Source organism: Meles meles, chromosome 2 (genome assembly GCF_922984935.1).
Source record: "Meles meles chromosome 2, mMelMel3.1 paternal haplotype, whole genome shotgun sequence".
NCBI classification, from domain to species: Eukaryota; Metazoa; Chordata; class Mammalia; order Carnivora; family Mustelidae; genus Meles; species Meles meles.
The window spans coordinates 28,643,165-28,663,140 of NC_060067.1; the positions used below are offsets into that span (position 1 = coordinate 28,643,165).

The following is a 19,976-nucleotide window of genomic DNA, read 5'->3' on the forward strand; positions in this document are numbered from 1 at the left end:
TCAGATAGTGAAGTGTTCAGGGCCTGGTGCTTCAGGCAGTGTGTCTGATGCGAGCTACATGTGCCCTGCTGTTGTGTCTGGGCTGCTGTCTCCTTCTGGCCAGTCCTCTGCAGAGGCTTACCTTGCATGCAGTGGGCCATGTTTGGTCCTTGGCCTGAGTGTGGCAAGTTTTAAGTAGGTGTATTCTGGTTTGCTATTTTCAGTGAGATCTGCTACTATTCCACTAGAACTGCCCTGTAGAACTCTCTCGTCGGGAGATGTGGTGTGGGCAGGGGTTCCTGCTGGTCTTCTGGGGAAGGGGCCTGCTGTGCTGGGACTTGAGGCAGACTTGACTGAGAAGGGAGTTCCACCAGAGTGCAGGCATGTGGGATGTGGTATAAGCAGGTTAGGGAGCCAGTGTTGGCCCTGCGCTGCTTACCACAGGTGGCTCTGTGTTTATACCGAGGGGCGTGACAGGGAAATGGCACCAGCTGGCTCCTTGATCCCCAGAGAGACATCTCCAGTGAACACCACCTCTCAGGGAGCACTCTGATAAGAGGGAAGAGGGAATAATCTCCACCTGTGTGCCCCAGGCACTCTTCAGACCACTGATTTCCATGCTGGCTGCCCAAGGGTTTTTTGCCTGCCTTCTCTACAGGAACAGTGCGGTGCCCTCAGAGCTCTATTCCATCCGGGCCTGCTGATCTTTAAAAGTCCAGTCTTTATGCCCCGCTGGTTGCAGGAACTCATGAAAATCAGCCCTTCTTGTTTTTCCAGCCAGTGGCTTTGGGGAAATGTTCTTATGGGTTCCTCTGTGTGTTCTCTCTCTCTCACCTTTCTCCGAGACCATGGCTCCCTTTGTAACATGGACATGATCCGTTTCTCCCCTAAGCCACATCTTTGCCCTTTTAGCTTCTTTGTTGTGGCTTCTTCTCTCCCTTTACTTATGGAGCTTATTCTGTCAGTCTTCAGGTTGATTTGTGGGGTATTTAGAATGATTTGATAGTTATCTACTGTTTGAAGGAGGAGACGAGCCTAATGTACTCCTACTCTGCCGCCATGTTAACTCACCCCTAAATTTTGGCTGTTTTGACATCAATGACAATATATTCCTGATTTTGAAAAAGCACCTGTAGTCTCTATGGAATAGCTTTTGCATTTTAAGAATGAGCATTTTTATATTACGTAGTTGAAATTTTGTGCATTTTACTATTTGAGTTATATGTTGTAGAACACTAATCTTTCCAGAGAGCAAATAAAATGGCAGTGTCCCTTATAGCCTTAGAAATTCTGTATGTGTAATTGCAAGTCATTAGAATCTGGGAGGGGGATGCCAGAGCTCCCTGAAATATGTGGGGTCAGGTTGTCCATGGTTATGATTTGGTTGGGCTTGACAACTTTGAAGACCATCTTAAATCTATTCTTTTTCTTTGTTTTTCGTCACATATTAAATGTGTTTTGGATTCAGTTTCATTTCTTAAGTTTCTTCCCTTATGTTGTATCTTACAACTTCTGATTTAATTTTTTTTTTTTCTTTTAAATGAAGTCTTCTCTGGTTTGATGTGTGCAGTATCATTAAATGTTGTTTATATCTGGGTTACTCTTAATACCATACTTGTTTACAGGTGAGAGGGCCAAATTGATGTTGCTCTGAAGGATTTGGTACTAAGTTTAAAAATAGAGTATTTTTGGGGTGCCTGGGTGGTTCAGTGGTTTAAGGCTCTGCCTTCGGCTCAGGTCATGATCTCAGGGTCCTGGGATCGAGCCCCACATCGGGCTCTCTGCTCAGTGAGGAGCCTGTTTCTCCCTCTCTCTCTGCCTGCCTCTCTGCCTACTTGTGACATCTCTCTCTGAAAAAAAAAAAAAAAAAAAAAAAGTATTTTAAATTTAAGTGTTTAACACTTTGCATATTTTATACTTAATATTATTATTAGAAAGAAGCTTGCATGTATTGTCAACATTAGTTGCCTCACTATTCTGAAGGCATCAAGAGGCCACGCACACACTGTCGGGTAGATTTTCTAAGGAAGTTACCATATCAGCTAAGGAATTAAGATTAGGAGGCTTGAAATCTGGCTCAGCTAGGTAGGTTGGTAAAGTGTAATCTTTATCAACTGGTTCTGCCAGGTAAATTCAGATGAAGAATTACTTTAAGGTTAGGAAGTTTCTTGCTCCTAGAGGACTTTATAGAAATAACCTTCAGAAGTTTCTTGCTTCAAGAGAACTTCACTTAAACTATTCTAGATAGTGAAAGGTTTTATTTTTAAATAGGAAATTCAGTACTGTAACTCAGTATTTCTTCCTGCTATTTAAAAAAATTATCATTTATAAGTTACTAATTTTTTTATAAGTTATTGATTTTTGGTCTGTTTTTCATCTTGAGGTGTTAAAGCAATTTTCTTACGTTGTTTTTTGACCAATCCATAAATATTTTGATTCTTGTTCCTTTTTGTTCTTTACTTTGCCTATATCAAAGTAAGGAGATCTGATGACTTGATTTAGGAATAATAAATGTTAGGGTCATGAGGTGTTTCCCATCTTACTTCAGTGGATTAAACACCAGAACTTTGCCAAAGAGGTTCTTTCTTTTTGTCTCAGCCCAGCCTTTGTACTTTCATGACCCTTCTCTCGAATTTCAGACTTTTATGGTCAACTTCCTAGTGGATGTCTGTGTCTTGTTGGGCCATGGACACATCAAACATAGGTTGAAAGATAACTTATTCTTTGTTTTGGTTGCCTGAATTAGTAGCACCACTATTTTCTCAGTCACCCACCCAGGCCAGAAATCCGGGTGCAGTGGCGGTGCAGACATAGCATGTGTGTGTGTCTCAGTCAGTACCAAACATCTTCCCCTCTGCCCATGGCAGACATCTCGTCAAACACTGCATTCTTTCCTTTGAATGCTGACGTTCATGTTGACATTCACGTCAACATTCAACAAGGCTTTTGAAAGCAGCACAATCTAATTGTCACCAAGTCCTGCTGAGTTTTATTTCCTGAGTTTCTTAACTACCCTTCCTGTCCCCACATACAGTTATGGCCTAATTCAGTCCCCTGCAGCCGCTTAATATTTGGATTAAATTCAAATAACTTTATGAGGTAGATACTACTATTGCTGTTATTACTATTTTTGTTACTATTTTATTTTTTATTTATTTTTTAAAAAGATTTTATTTATTTATTTGACAGAGAGAGAGATCACAAGTAGGCAGAGAGGCAGGCAGAGAGAGAGGAGGAAGCAGGCTCCCTGCGGAGCAGAGAGCCCGATGCGGGGCTTGATCCCAGGACCCTGAGATCATGACCTGAGCCGAAGGCAGCGGCTTAATCCACTGAGCCACCCAGGCGCCCCTTTTGTTACTATTTTAAAGATGAGAAAACTGAGACAGAAATAGGTAATTTGCTTAAAGTCATTTTTTGCTTTATCTGCTATAACTCCTCTTAGCTGGTACTTCAGGCTTCCAGTCTTGGCCTCTGTGGGCTCAACTTTCTTCAGTTGCCAGAGTGATCTTTTTAGAATGTGACTAAAGATGCTAGGCTATCCACTATGACACCTTAGGCAGTATACTTAATCCTGCAGCCAAACTTGAATACAATTTTCAAAGAAATTTTAAATAAATTTTATAAATATAAGGTTGCACTTTATGTTGCTAAAACCTATTCCATCATGTTCCCAAATTTTATGTGCTAGCTGTTAAATTAGGTGAAATTTAAAATTATAAATTTTATACAGTTGACCTTTGAACAACATAGGTTTGAGCTGTGCAGGTCCACTTATATCTGTATTTTTTTCAGTAAATGTAGGTACAGTACTGTAAATGCATTTTTAATGATTTTGTTAATAACATTTCTTTTTTCCTTTGTTTCAGATTTTTATTTAAATTCTAGTTAGTTAACACATATTGCAATATTGGTTTCAGGAGTAGAATTTAGTGATTCATCACTTACATATAACACCTTGTGCTCATTGCATCAAATGCCCTCCTTAATCCCAGTCACCCATCTAGCCCATCCCCCACCCCTCCCTCCATCAACCCTCAGTTTGTTCTCAGTAGTTAAAGAGTCTCTTATGGTTTCTTCTCTCTCTCTCTCTCTTTTTTTCCTTTCCCATATGTTCATCTGTTTTGTTTTTAAATTCTACATGTGAATGAAATCTTATGGTATTTGTCTCTCTCTGACTTACTTCACTTAGCATAATACACTCTAGCTCCATCTACATTGTTAAAAATGGTAAGACTTCATTCTTTTTGATGGCTGAATAAATGCATTTGTGTATTTTATTGTATATATTCCATTGTGTGTATATATATTATATCTTCTTTATCCATTCATCAGTCGTTGGACATTTGGCCCCTTCCCTAGTTTGGCTGTTGTGGATACTGCTGCTCTAAACATCGGGATATATGTGTCCCTTTGAATCTGTATTTTTGTACCCTTTGGGTAAATACCTGGTAGTGCAGTTGCTGGACCGTAGGGTATCTCTATTTTAATTTTTTGAGGAAACTCTGTTCTCCAGAGTGGCTGCACCAGTTTGCATTCCCATCAACAGTGTAAGAAGGTTTGCCTTTCTCCACATCCTCTCCAACATCTGTTGTTTCCTGGGTTGCTAATTTTAGCCATTCTAACGGGTGTGAGGTGGCATCTCATTGCGGTTTTGACTTACATTTCCCTGATAATGAGTGACATTGGACATCTTTTCATGTGTCTGTTAGCCATTTAGGTGTCTTCTTTGGAAAAATGTCTATTCATGTCTCCTGTCCATTTCTTAACTAGATTATTTGCTGATAACATTTCGTATTCCCTAGCTTACTTTATTGTGAGAATATAACATGTAATACATATAGCATCCAAAATATGTATTAATTGTTTCATGTTCTTAGGCTTCTGGTCAACAGTAGGCTACTAACTAGTAGTTAAGTTGTAGGGGGTCAAAAGTAACGTGCAGATTTGTGACTGCGTGGTTGTTTAAAGGTCAGCCGTGCATTTGTTAAAGCCCACGATGTTGAAGATCAAAGTAAACACAATAGGATTCTTAAGTCTGCTTTTAAGGATACTCTTTAAACTTCAGGGATTATTTAAAATAAAGCAATTGTCTTTAATAATTTTATAATACTTTATAGTTTGGGAAGTGATTTTATATATATTTTTAATATCCTGAATTATATTTATGTTTATATTATGGTAGAGCAAGTTTTTCTAAGTGCTTGTTTATTAGATGATTTTAGAAAGTAGAGAATTAGCCAAATGTCCTATTTATTTAACTTTTCTCTTTGGTGACTCAAATTTTGATTTGAACCATTTTATTGCCATGATAGCTTATGCTTTTAGTCTACTTTGTTGGAGACTCAGTTCCTCTATTGAGGAATCTTTATTATACTAAAGACATGTAGGTTTATTTCTCTTACACTAAAGTGACTCAGATTATTGCCTTTTTGGTGTCATATGCTTTTGGGTAGTTTTCAGGCTTTCATTTTGCTGTCACGTTTTATTTCTTCATTCTTCTTGTAGTAACTGTTGCCACAGCACAGTGTAGTGGTTAAGAGAGATCACTTTGCAGTCCGACTGAAGTTACTTAATTGTTCTCCCCTCAGTTTTCTCATTTTCTCTGTAAAATGAGGATTAAAAATAGCTCGTTTCATCCCACTAAAATACAAAAACCTACAGTGCCTACCAAATAAATGCTCAGTAATTGCTTACAGAAAATTACAGTTTAGTGATATTTTCTAAGGAGTTCTTGTTACTTTTTTAAGTGGAAATAATGAACACAGTTTAATGAAACAAGTTGATTTTAATGTAACAACCTCAGGATCATTTTATCCAACGAGTTTTCAGTAAGAATATGCTGTGCATCCTGTTTTCTCCTCTAGGATTTTGATGGATTCCTGTCTCATCTGTTGAGGTCTTTCATCCATTTTGAGTCTGTTTTTGTGTATGGTATAAGGAAATGGTCCAGTTTCATTCTTCTGCATGTGGCTGTCCAATTTTCCCAACACCATTTGTTGAAGAGATTATCTTTTTTCCATTGGAGATTCTTTCCTGCTTTGTCAAAGATTAATTGATCCTAGAGTTGGGGGTCTGTTTCTGGGCTTTCTGTTCTGTTCTATTGATCTGTGTGTCTGTTTTTGTGCCGGTACATATAGTCTTGATGATTACAGCTTTGTAATAGAGCTTGAAGTCCGGAATTGTGATGCTGCCAACTTTGGTGTTTTTTTCCAACATTCCTCTTGCTATTCGGGATCTTTTCTGGTTCTATATAAATTTTAAGATTATTTGTTCCATTTCTTTGAAAAAAGTTGATGGCATTTTGATAGGGATTGCATTAAATGTGTAGATTGCTCTAGGTAGCATAGACATTTTCACAATATTTCTTCTTCCAATCCATGAGCAAGGAACATTTTCCATTTCTTTGTGTCTTCCTCAGTTTCTTTCATGAGTATGTTATAGTTTTCTGAGTACAGATTCTTTGCCTCTTTAGTTAGGTTTATTCCTGGGGATCTTACGGTTTTGTAAATGGGATCAACTCCTTAATTTCTCTTTCTTCTGTATTGTTGTTGGTGAATAGAAATGCCGCTGACTTCTGTGCATTGATTTTATATCCTAACACTTTATTGAATTCCTCTAGGAGTTTTAGCAGTTTTGGAGTGGAGTCTTTTGGGTTTTCCACATACAGTATCATATCTGCAAAGAGTGAGAGTTTGACTTCTTTTTTGCCAATTTGGATGCCTTTTATATCTTTTTGTTGTCTGATTACTGAGGCTAGAACTTCTTGTACTATGTTGAATAGCAGTTCTTCCTAGAAACATTGCCAAAGGCAAGGGAAACAAGGGCAAAACATGAGCTATTGTGACTTCATCAAGATCAAAAGCTTTTGCACAGCAAAAGAAACAGTCAACAAAACCAAAAGACACCTGAAAGAATGGGAGAAGCTATTTGCAAATGACATATCAGATAAAGGGCTAATATCCAAAATCTGTAAAGAACTTATAAAACTCAATACCCAAAGAACAAATAACCCATTCAATCAAGAAATGGGCAGGAGACATGAACAGGCATTTCTGCAAAGAAGACATCCAGATGACCAACAGACACATGAAAAAGTGCTCAACATCACTCGGCATCAGGGAAATACAAATCAAAACCACAGTGAGATATCACCTCACACCAGTCAGAACGTCTAAAATTAACAAGTCAGGAAGTGACAGACGTTGTCGAGGATGTGGAGAAAGGGGAATGCTCCTACACTGTTGGTGGGAATGCAAGCTGGTGCAGCCATTCTGGAAAACAGGAGGAGATTCCTCAAAAAGTTGAAAATAGAGCTACCCTATGGCCCAGCAATTGCGCTATTGGGTATTTACCCTAAAGATACAAATGTGATCGGAGGGGGCACGTGCATCCAAATGTTTATAGCAGCAGTGTCCACAATAGCCAAACTATGGAAAGAACCTAGATGTCCATCAACAGATGAATGGTTAAAGAATATGTGGTGTATATATACAATGGAATACTATGCAGCCATTAAAAACCCTGAAATCTTGCCATTTGCTATGACGTGGATGGAACTAGAGGGTATTATGCCAAACGAAATAAGTCAATCTGAGAAAGACAATTATCATATCATCTCTCTGATATGAGGAATTTGAGAGGCAGGGTGGGGGGTTTTGGGGGGCAGGGAGGGAAAAATGAAACAAGGTGGGACTGGGGAGGGAGACAACCCATAAGAGATTCTTAATCTCAGGAAACAAACTAAGGGTTGCTGGGGGAGTGGAGGAGGAGGGATAGGGTGGCTGGGTTAGGACATCGGGGAGGGTATGTGCTATGGTAAGTGCTGTGAATTGTGTAAACCTGATGATTCACAGTCCTGTACCCCTGAAACAAATAATATATTATATGTTAATGAAAAAAAAAAAAAGCATATGCTATGTATGAACACACACATTTATATTTAGGCTTAAGGGCTCTGCTGAGCTTAGACTTTGCAAGTTCTTTCACTTTGCTTGTCGATAGGCTATCTCTTATTACTTTACATCCTGATGCCCTTGCCCACATCTCTGCCCTCACCAAAGTTGTTAAGGACTGTACAGCAATAAAAGCCTGTATGTTCTCAGAGAGGGCTGATGTACTGTTTTTGAATTAAGGACATAGGTCTAATGCGGACATAAGTCCACACTTTGTGACCTCTTGGCAGCTCATTGGTTCCTTTTTTTTAAACTTCTCATTTTTCAGTTGTATATCGAATAATTGATAATGGCTACAATTCTCACTGTGGTGCTATTAGTGAGTCTGTGTTATTTTCAGATGTGCTTAACATGAATTTTCGATTTTTAAATTTTAAGATGGAGATATGCGTGAATTAGAGCGAACAAGACAGTATGTACATGAAGCTTTCCAAGCAGGGGCTATGACATGCTTAATTTGTATTGCTTCAGTGAAGAGGAACCAAGCAGTAAGTTTTTCCCTTTATCTATATTAATGCATCTCCCCAAAATACCTTATTTTGCATTTATCATATTTCGCCATTTATTATTTTTTAATTTTTGTTCAAAAACGCTTCACTTGAGAATTTTATTTATGAATTGATCGTCATTTTGTAAATCTGTAATTTGAAAAAAATTACCTCTAAATGAGCAGCCAGTCCTTTTAGCACTATACGTGCTAAAATGTAAGTGAAGCAAATATCTTCAGTTTTAATGCACGTGTTAATTTGATAAAGCACAGCATCTGCACTCTAGAGTTCCCACAAATACTGAAATGTTAAAATGGACTAAATTTCACTACTTTCAGCAGGTTTTAAAAAAGGGAGATAACGGTCCCTGCCTTGAAGGAAATAGAATCTAGCCATGATACTTAACGGTTTATTAGTGAGCTTCTCTTGTGTTTCTTGTGTTGAAGACACTCCAGAAAATAGCTGGGGTCACTGGGGAGAGATGGATTCAGATACAACTCATGTACTTGGAAGCACTATGGTCTAATGTGAAGTTATCCATATGTAATTTAAAAGGGTATTAAAGATGCAGTTAAGGAGAAGTAATGACTGAATATGGTAGACTCAATGTTTAGACTCAGAATAGTCTATTATAGCAGCATTGCCTAGACAAAATCAGGCCGAACAAATCGAGTTGGTCGTGTCGTGTAGAGTGAATCAGAAACTTAACATAGATTGGATAGGGTAGATGTGGATGCATGTGCCTTTGGTGACTAGAGTCACATCTGGTTGGCTTACTCTGATTTCTGCTAGTGGATGGATAGTCACTCTGCATGTGGTTATAGTCCCACCTTAAACACTCGCTGTGTGTGTAGATTCATTCTTTCATTCATTCATTCATTTATTTAATTTCTTTTCAGTGTACCAGAATTCATTGTTAATGTACCACACCCAGTGTTCCATGCCATACGTCCCCTCCATAAACCCACCACCAGGCTCACCCAACCTCCCACTCCCCGCCCCTTCAAAACCCTCAGATTGTTTTTCAGAGTCCACAGTTTCTCATGATTCTTCTCCCCCTCCAGTTTCCCCCAACTCCCTTCTCTCCATCTCCCCATGTCCTCCATGTTATTTCTTATGCTCCACAAGTAAGTGAAACCATATGATAATTGACTCTCTCTGTTTGGTTTATTTCACTCAGCATAATCTCCTCCAGTCCTGTCCATGTTGCTACAAAAGTTGGGTATTCATTCTTTCTGTTGGAGGCATAATACTCCATAGTGTGTATGGCCCACATCTTCCTTATCCATTCGTCTGTTGAAGGGCATCTTGGTTCTTTCCACAGTTTGGTGACCATGGCCATGATTTTTTTTTTTTAAACATTAATCTTTTTTCCTTGGGATTTCTCAGGTAGTACACAGGAATCGTGCACACAGGGGTGTTAATGTCCCCTGGGGCAACTTTCTTCCACATGGAATTAATTGGCGGATGAGTGTCCCATCCTTCTCTCCAGTAGGGGTTGGGGCTGGGATAGTTTGAGATATGTTTTACATGGTTCTTCAGCAGGTCCATAACAGGACTGAACTTTGGCCCTTAGCAATAATCAGCTCAACAATTGGCATTTATTGGCATTTCCTCTTCCCTAACTTATCCCCTCATTGTTGCATCCCAGTTCTTTTCTCAGGCACTGCTTTAGGGTAACTCAACTGGGAAGTTGCCTTCTTTTTTTTAATGCTTCTGCCAGTTTATGCTTTATGCAACATGTGTGATTTTATTGAGTAGTTGTGAAATGTTATAATGAAAGGAGGACTGATTTTTGTTATTGAAATGTTGTCAGGTTTTAAAAATTAATTTACTATTATTAAGTTTAAAAATATATATATTAACTTTTTTGCTCATTTAATTTTTGGAATTTAGCATTAAGTGCTAGACTAATAGGTTTTATATAACGAAAGGGCTATGTATGGATATATGTACATAATATATTTCAGGATTCCTCTGTAGAATTATTTATAATTAGAAATAACCTAAATGTCCAGTGAGAAATTGGTTAAATTATGATATATTAATCTATATGAAATACAGCTATAAATATCATGTATGAACATATTTAATACTGGTAAGTGCTTATAGTATATTAAAAGACTATAAAGTTACATAACAATTTATACAGCATGACCTTATTTTTAACAATTATGAAATATATACCAAAACAATTGGACGTCATTCAGAATGTTAGTAGTTAGTGATTTCTAGCTAAATGATTCTAGGTAATTAATATTTTGATTTTAAATGTTCTAAACTGAAATTTTTATGAAGAACTGTTCTTTTTTTAGACTGAAAGGAAAAATTTTTTTCTTTAGTCCTTGTGTAGCTCTTCAAAATAGTGTGTCGCTCACTTTAAAGTAGTGTAGGGTTATCGAAGAAAATCATTGCATACATGTTAATTTCTGATACCTTTTTCTTAGGTTTGGAGCTGTTCAGGATGTTTCTGTATATTTCACATGCCTTGTATCCAGAAGTGGGCTAAAGATAGCCAATTTCTGGTATCTTCTCCTTTGACGGATGACGATTTTGGAAAGAGAGACTATCCTTGGCCATGGTAACTTTCTGCTAATTTAGTTAGAATAGTAAGTTGTAAAATAAAAGAAAATTGTAGGTCCCGTGTTGCCTTATTGGCAGTTTCAGGGTCCATGTTGGGTCTTCAGTTAATTTGGTTTGTGGAGTTATAGTACTTTGGTCATGGCTTCTGTTTTTTCCAATTTGTGTAACTACTTGTTCCTTTCAAAAACCAATTAAATCATTCAGACTTTACTTTTTCTTCTGTGAAACACCTCCTTAATTATCTTTTTTAAAGAACTTCCATTTCTTTAAAATTCTCTAGGACTAGAATCCTTTGTAATTCTGGTGCTTCTTTTCTGGACTTATTGTTGGTATACATTAGTTAGTAGCACTTGGTACAAGACTGCCATCTAATGTATTTTGATTATAGGCTTCCCAATTTTATCTTTGAAATCTCTCAAACTGCAGGTGTATATTAGTCAGTCTTACCAGTTTTTCCACATTAATTTCATTAGTATGGCTTATTTTGGGTGAATATTTGATTGTGAACTCCTGTTATATTTCTAGAAAGAGTTGGGGAGTGGAAAATTTATACCTCTGCTAAATAAAGATAATAAAAAATTTATCCATACTGGCAGCTCGGAGGGTAGATTGACTGTCAAGGTAATGAAGAATAAACTTCACGGGTTCTGTGTTCATATAAATATTCACTTTTGTAACTAATTTTATATTTTTAACACAGGCCCCTAAATTGTGTAAGATTCAGACCTCGGAAAGCCTCCCCTTTTTACTACAAATACTGACACATTTGTAAAATTTTGGTGGTGTAGTGTTTTTTTTTTTTTTTTTTTAAGTAGGCTCCAGGCTTAACTGACTGAGCCACTCAGGCGCCCCTGTGGTAGTGTAGTTTTTCAAAAACATTTTAGACATACTAGTTTCTTTGAAAAATAATTCTCAGAATTCTGTGAGGGTTTTTATTCCCATCTTAATGGGATATTGAAATTGATGAAGCAAAATGATATGTTCAGGCTTCTCTTACTCTGAAGTGGTGAAGGCAGGATTTGAAACCTAGAATTTCTGACTTCTAAATTCAGTGCTTTTCAGTTCTTCTGAGTTGTCTTTTATAATACTATTTTTATATATACTATTGTTTTGTTTGCATTGGATATTAGCTTCTGTGAAACAGTTTAAAATTTTAGAGTCTGTATTTGTTTTGCTACTGTATATTTTTTTATTTATGGGAGGATTTCAGTGTCCAATAGGTACAAAATTAAACTAGATATTCAGACTCAATTTTATTTTATTTTTTATTTTATTTATTTTATTTATTTGAGATTTGAGATCACAAGTAGGCAGAGAATCAGGCAGAGAGAAGGGGAAACAGGCTCCCCACCAAGCAGAGAGCCCAATGCGGGGCTCGATCCCAGGACCCTGAGATCATGACCTGAGCTGAAGGCAGAGCTTTAACCTACTTAGCCACCCAGGCGCCCCCAGACTCAATTTTAGAGATCTAAACCTTATGCATACTTTTTATCACCGTTGCTCACCTCATTGTTTTAAGTTGGTCATTTTGCCACATTGCTGGGAAGTACCAGTTAAAAGGGGAATGAACTTCTACTCTTTACTTAAATCTGAGAAACAAAAAATTGAATCAGCGGTGTAGTAGTAAACTTCGCATTCTATGTTTTATATTTTTTAAGAAAATTAGTGACTGTTCTGGATTTGTTTAATCCTCATCAAGATGGAACTAGAACTTGATACAACTATTAGTAGTTTTAAGTTAGTTGTTCAGTAGAATTCAAACATTGAAAATGCTGAAATGTTTCTACTAAGATATTGCTTGCTTATGTATGACATTGACACAATTACATTTCCTTATTGCATGCCATTACTTTTAAATAAAACACATTTTGCACATAATGCCCTTAACCTCTCTCTCAGTTTCCTAGAACAATTTAGCCTCACTGTCGATAGGCATTCTTAAGGTTTTGTGAGTTGCTTTTTAGCCATCCATATCTAGGTGTATTTAAAGTCTATATCCCCTTCCACTTTAGCTTAGAGGAATGTAGTCATTTTTCCCTTATAACACTTCCAACAAAATAATTTTAGTTATTTATTCTAGATGAGACATGGGATTTTGTTTTGATTTTTGATTACAAAACAAGTTGTTTGATTACAAAAACAAGTATCTTTGGTTGTTCTGAATATTTATGTGGCATTTATTTGGAAACAGAACATGGTCTTAGAGGTGCCTGGGTGGCTCAGTTGGTTAAGCATCTGCCTTCAGCTCAGATCATAATCCCGGAATTGTGGGACTGAGCCCCGCATCACACTCCCTGTCTAGCAGGGAGTCTGCTTCCTCTTACCTCACCCCACTCATGTTTTCTCTCACTCTCTCTGTCTTTCTTTCAAATACATAAATAAAATCTTTAAAAAAAAAGGGATATGGTCACAGGATAATGAAAATATAAATGATACAAATGAAAGTGATGATGTGAGACTTTTTCCCATATATTACACTAGCTATACTCATTTGTCTGGGGAATAGTAGGGGTTAGAACATCTTTTTAGAATGAAGAGATCCATGATCTACAAGTGAATTTGATAGGGCTGTAGGTTTTATTTTAATCATGCTACTTAAAAATCTTTCTGCTGTAGCAGAGAAAATGAAATACTATTTGAACTTTTCTTTGATTTAAGCACATTTGTTATGTATCTATTTTGTATTAGATGTTGAGAAATTCTTTATTTTCCCCCTCAATTGTAAATTGTAGGCATGTTTCTTGCTGCTGTATTACCTACCTAAAATCCGGTTTCTGTCTTCTGCTTGCTGTTGCTAATATGTTTTACTTATTCGCAGGTGATCCAACCAAGCTTTTAAAACATTGAGCTTTAAAAAAATTGGAATGACGACCTCAAGAATAAAGTTCACTTGCTTAGTAGAAAGCTAGTGTTGCTTTCTTTTTGTAGCTTCATTCTAACTGTGTTTAATGCGGCAGGAACTAACTACATGTGGTTATGTAAATTTTGAAAAATTGTGATGAATTTTGTTTCTTCCTCACTTGTATGTATTAACCACGTTTTAAGTGCTCACTGGTCATATGTGGCTAAGGGCTACTACTGATCTGGACATGGTAGGTATAGAATGGTTCCTTCATTCTGTCATTCTGTCATCTGACACCTGTCATCTGAAAAGGACAGACTTCTCTTGCAAGAGAAACCTTGGAATTGTGGTAGGGGCATGGCTGCTGGGGCTAGAGACTACATTCATCTCTTATTATATTGGACAGAGCTATTCTAGATGGTTGAAATTGATTTTTGTAAAATCTTCTTTCTTATTTGTATAAAGATGGAGCAGAGGGTACATTTAATATAGAGTTAATTGAGTATACTCTACTCCTAAGTATGTTTATAGTCCTGTTTCTCTTGTCACTTTTAAAAATGAAATTAATTTCAGTAATTTTCTTCTTTTTTGTAGTCCAAAATGTAGGTTCGAATACAAACGATCTGACACACCTAGTAGGTACTACTGCTATTGTGGAAAAGTAGAAGACCCGCCTCTAGATCCGTGGCTTGTGCCTCATTCATGTGGCCAAGTATGTGAGAGAGAATTTAAACCTCCTTGTGGCCATAAGTGTTTACTCCTCTGTCATCCAGGTGAGTTAAATATTATATTTCTAACTGTTTGTGGGTGTTATTTCTTATCTTGAGGCAGAGAAAATTTGTCAAAGTTTAAGTCAGATCTCAACTTTATGTAAGAAGATATTAGAAGAAGATAATAGAAAACATTATAACTCTGCACCAATTTTATAAAGCTCAATGTTTTAAGTATCAGTAAAGAAAGCTTTACAAATTACTGATATGTGTAGGAATTGGAAGTTTTAAATTTTGATTGATGAGGTGTTTTTCTTCCACTTTCATTGGAGTCTAGGTCCCTGCCCTCCTTGTCCAAAGATGGTCACAACTACTTGTTACTGTAAAAAAGCAAAGCCTATACCTCGTAGGTGCAGTGCTAAGGAATGGTCCTGTCAGCTGCCATGTGGGCGGAAGTTGCTTTGTGGACAGCATAAGTGTGAAAATCCTTGTCATGCAGGTAAAAATGTCATACCTGTTGGGTGTTAATGACTTTTTAAGTAAAAATCAAAGCGGTCTTTCTTGGTTTTGTAATGTTTCTGTGCTAATGTATCATTGCAATTTTAGGAAATTGTCCGCCCTGTCCGAGAGTTAGTAGACAGAAGTGTGTCTGTGGGAAACAAGTAGCTGAAAGGAGCTGTGCGAGTCCTCTGTGGCACTGTGATCAAGTGAGTATATATGCTTTTGAGGGATAGGTATTAAAGAATGCAGAAAGCATAAACAATTTGAGATGCTAATTAGGTTTAGCTGGATAAATGGAAGAAGAAGAGCAAACCAAATGAATTATATTCATGTTTTAGGAAACTATTTTCCAATTTAATGTAACTTTAATTATTGGAGGACATTTTTTCTTTTCAAATTAATAGCTATTTGTTGACTTTTGGATTCAATACCTATGTACTCTGCTTCTTGCTATATCTCTCCTTCCTTGTCATTCCCTTCTCTTTAACTAACACCACTCCCTTCTTGAGTTAGTCCAGTTGAGGACTTAAGTAGGGTTTTGTAGATTATCCTAGAATTGACAGGGTTTTAGTATCATTTAGAAATCTTTGGTAGATGGCCATATGAAGCTATATGTACTTTTTTCCCTTTATTTTAAAAATACACTTTGGCACATAGGAAATCTATGTGTATATGTTCATATGCATGTGTGTGTGTGTGTGTGTGTGTGTGTGTATGGTACCTATATAAAATATAGAGCATAATACGAAGAACATAAAGAAGTTGCTTGTGATTGAAAAATGGATTAGGTCATGCACAGAAGACTTTTTGTTGACTTTGAAGTTTTATGCTCTTATTGCATTTTATTTTAGGTATGTGGAAAAACATTGCCATGTGGTAATCATACATGTGAGCAGGTTTGCCATGTTGGTGCTTGTGGAGAATGTCCTCGATCTGGGAAAAGGTTCTGTCCATGTCAGAAGTCAAGTAAGACTTTTTTTAAACCTTTAGTGGAAAATGATTATTTCTCATGTTCACTTAGAATACATTCCTAATTAAATTAGATTTCTTTCGGAGTTCAAAATGTAATTTCAATAAAAATGTCAATTTGATATTGGATTTTTTTTTTTTAATGTTTGCTGAAAGGACAATATAGCTTAATGGGTTAAGAACTCACACTTGGGAGTCAGGCATTAAATATTTCTGAAGTAGTTAGCTCATAAACATATGTGTGTTGAGGATGATAACTTGTTATGTGTCAAATTCTTTTTTAAAAACTGATTTTCATTAGGGATTATTTTCATTAAATGTAACTCTTTCAATAATTATGTAGATGCATATATTCATAGTCTGAAAGGGCTATTTAGGGAGTGAAAAGAACATGGCATGTTTTTAGTGCTTTAAAGTAATGTATCTTATTAACTTTGACTTTTTGTTTGCTTTTAGAATTTTCTTTGCCATGTACAGAAGATGTACCAACTTGTGGAGATAGTTGTGACAAAGTACTGGAATGTGGAATCCATAGATGTTCACAGCGTTGTCACCGAGGTCCTTGTGAAACATGCAGACAAGTTAGTCCTCTCCTGTAGTGATTAATTTTAAAAACCACCTATCATAGTATGTCAAATAGGATTACGCTATAATTGTTTTCCATTACTTTTATAAACATCTATGTAATGGTCTGTATGAGCTTTGTTGACCTAATATTTATGGTAGAGAAGCAGGAGAGTATGCCAACAATCAAATCTAAAAATTAGCCTTTGGTTTTGCTTGATAAAAGTTGAAATGTTGTCATTTTTATAATCTAGTTTTATCTGTCTTTTCAGAAGATATTCAAAGCAATGATAATTTGTCCTAGTGATGATGGAAAGAAATAAATGCTTTTAAGTGAGATGTTGAAGTTATATATGTCATTTTGGTTTTGACCATGCTACTAAATAATCCAGTTCTTTTGTTTTACTGAAATAAGATATGCAGATGGTATGGTGTAACTAGATGTTATTTTAATGTGTGTTAATGTTTTGCTATTTAATATCCAAAATAGACATTCTATGAAGTCTTTGTAAAGTAAGATATAAACAAATGTCTTAGGAAATTGGCTTTATTTTTGGTAAAGTCCTTCATATGAAAGACGTTTTAAACTTTCCTTCTTTATTCTTCACTAATTACAGAGATTGCAAAATGGGGGGAAAATGGCAACAAAAGTTAGTTTTAATAGCATTCATTTGATTCTTCCAGGAAGTGGAAAAGCATTGTCGCTGTGGGAAGCATACAAAACGAATGCCATGTCATAAGCCTTATATTTGTGAGACTAAGTGTGTTAAGATGCGGGACTGTCAGAAGCATCAGTGTAGGAGAAAGGTATGTGTAGTAAGCCTGGGAAACTACTTTTTGAGCCTGTGATAAGCGCCATCATGATTTGTTCTTCAGATGTTAAAGCATGTTCTTTGTTTTCCATATGGAATACTAGTAAATATTCTAGATTAATCTCGCTTATATTAGTGGGAAATCTTTACTAAGGTTTTCAGATGACAAGGTCTCTTGTTGGTCCTGGGCATAAACGTTTTAACTTGGTTCTTGGGCTGTTTCTTTTCCATGGATTTTAAAACATCATCGTAGTGTTAGAACATGGGAGAGTGGTAGAGTGTAGAGGGGTAGAGTTCATTTGGTGGTAGAGGCCTAACTTCCTAGTGTTCAAATCTTATTTATAGACACGTGGTTCCATATAAGTTGGACTGGAGTATTTTATTGAATCTGTAAATTTGTAGTTTTTGTGAGTTCCATTTTTCATTATGAATTATAGCTCGATTTCTGGTAAGGTTTTCTTGTTCTTAAATCTATTAAAATATAGTGATACTGTTTTGTTTAATGTTAATATGGATATCTTTTTCTGTTCTTTTGCTCTTAACTCATATTTAAAGTGGACTTCTTAGAGACCACATTTAGATACTATTTTATAGTATCTTCTACTCAAATGTTGACAATCTTTGTCATTTAATTTGGGTGTAGTCATTTAAATTTAATGTGATCTTTAATATGGTAGGATTTAAATCTGTCATTTTGCTATTTATTTTCTATTTGCCCATCTGTTGTTTGTTCCTTTTCCCTCTTTTGTGTTTTCTCTTTGATCAAGTATTGGTTTTCAGTGATTCAGTGGTTCATTTCAACTCTTTTTTTGGGTTCTCAACACATTTTTATATCCATGTATTTTATAAACCCAAATACATTCAATTACTTTTGCTTTTAAAGAGTTTGAAAAAGTAAGAAAAGTACTCATAAATATTTATCATGGAATTCACTGTTTTTGGTGCTTTTTATCCTTTTACGTAGATTTGGGTTTCTGTTTTCATTTTCTTTCTTTTGGAAGGACTTCTTTTAATATTTTTTGGAATGCTGGTCGTGACGTCTTTCAACTTTAATGAACTGTCTTCAGCCACTGTGACAAATATTTCTGTAGTAGAATTCTAGTTTGACAACATTTCTCCCATACTTTAAAGATGTTTTTCCATTATCTTTAGCTTGGATTTTTTTTCCCCAACCAAGTGTGTGCTGTGATTGTTATCTTTGTTCCTCTGTACTGTATGTAATGCCTCTTTTCTTTGGCTACTTTTAGCGATTTTTCCTTATACTGTTGGTTTTCAGCAGTTTATTTGTGGTGTTCCTGTGTAGCTTTCTTCTTGTTTCTTTAGCTTAGTTTCTGTTGAACTTCTCTGGATCTGTTTTTAGTTTTCATCAAATTTGTGAAATTTTCATTCTTTGTTTCTTCAAATATTTTTCCCCCATGCATCACCTTCTGAGACTCCAATGATGTGTGTGTCATGTTGCTTGAAGCCCTACAGCCCACTGATGCTCCATTTATTATTTAGTCCTTTTAATTTCTAAAATTTAATTTTAGCCCATATGTAGCTTTGTCTTCCGTTCACTAATTTTCTTCTACATTATCTAATTTGATGTTTATCCCTTCCTGTGTCTTTTCATATCAGAATGTAGTAGTTTTTTATCTCTGAGAATTGGGAGTTGAGCCTTTTTTGTATCTCCCATGTCTGTCCTTAGCAGGCTCATGCTTTCCTCTATCTTCTTGAATGTATGGATGAGCTATACTTTTATAATGTTCATGTTAATGTCTTTGCTACTGATTCTGTCATCTATCATTTTTGGGTCTATTGCTATTGATTGGTTTTTCTTCTCCTTTTGGATGGTATTTTCCTGATTGGTAATTTTTTATTAGTTTCCAGACATTATGAACTTTAAATTTTTGGGTGCTGGGGATTTGTTTGTATTCCTTTAAATATTTTTAAGCTTCATTCTGGATTGAAGTCAAGTTATTTAGAAATCATTTGGTTCTTTTGAGACTTGATTTTATTAGGCAGGATGAGGCCACCCTTTTATCTAGGGCCAATTTGGTGTCATTACTGAAGCAATAATTCTTCTAAGTACTCTACTTAAAGCCTGTATATTAGGAGATTCTTCCACTGTGTCCATAGGGAACACAAATTATTCCTAGCCTTGAATAATTTCTTAGAAATGGTTGTGACTTCTCCTTCCAGTGGTTCTTTCTCAGATTTGGGTATTATACATGTATACTATTTACATGTATTCAATATATTGAATTCAAAATGTACATGTATTTACATGTATACTGTTAATCATGTAAAGACCAGTACTCAGCAGAGGACTCAAGGGGTCCTTCCTCGAGTTCTCCACAACTTTCTTTGTACTGCTACCACTTCTCCACAAATTCTAGCTACACTGACCTCCCTGAATTATGAATTTTGTCTGCTCAACTTGGTGAGACCACTAGACTCTGGTTGTGATCTTCCTTGTGCTAAAGCCTGGAAACCTAGGTCTAAGCAAATACTATCATAGAACTAACCTTGTTTGTTTCTCTTAGAGATTGTTGTCCTGTGCTGCCTAAATGTCTAATGTTTAAAAACTGTTGCTT

General features: G+C 36.2%; 1 protein-coding gene across 5 annotated transcripts in view; it reads left to right on the plus strand.

Moving 5' to 3' along the window:
- The window catches only part of NFXL1 (nuclear transcription factor, X-box binding like 1), a 75,951-nt gene that overhangs the window by 8,704 nt on the left and 47,271 nt on the right, over positions 1 to 19,976 (plus strand). For all 5 annotated transcript variants that reach the window (XR_006817375.1, XM_045997119.1, XM_045997122.1 and 2 more), the window contains exons 4-11: positions 8,310 to 8,419; positions 10,867 to 11,000; positions 14,439 to 14,617; positions 14,892 to 15,053; positions 15,161 to 15,261; positions 15,907 to 16,021; positions 16,481 to 16,605; positions 17,273 to 17,395. Coding sequence is in view for 4 of the 5 variants with exons in the window: in XM_045997119.1 (XP_045853075.1) it covers positions 8,310 to 8,419; positions 10,867 to 11,000; positions 14,439 to 14,617; positions 14,892 to 15,053; positions 15,161 to 15,261; positions 15,907 to 16,021; positions 16,481 to 16,605; positions 17,273 to 17,395 (1,049 nt within the window). In the remaining variant the exon portion in view is untranslated. The remainder of the gene's footprint in view (positions 1 to 8,309; positions 8,420 to 10,866; positions 11,001 to 14,438; positions 14,618 to 14,891; positions 15,054 to 15,160; positions 15,262 to 15,906; positions 16,022 to 16,480; positions 16,606 to 17,272; positions 17,396 to 19,976) is intronic.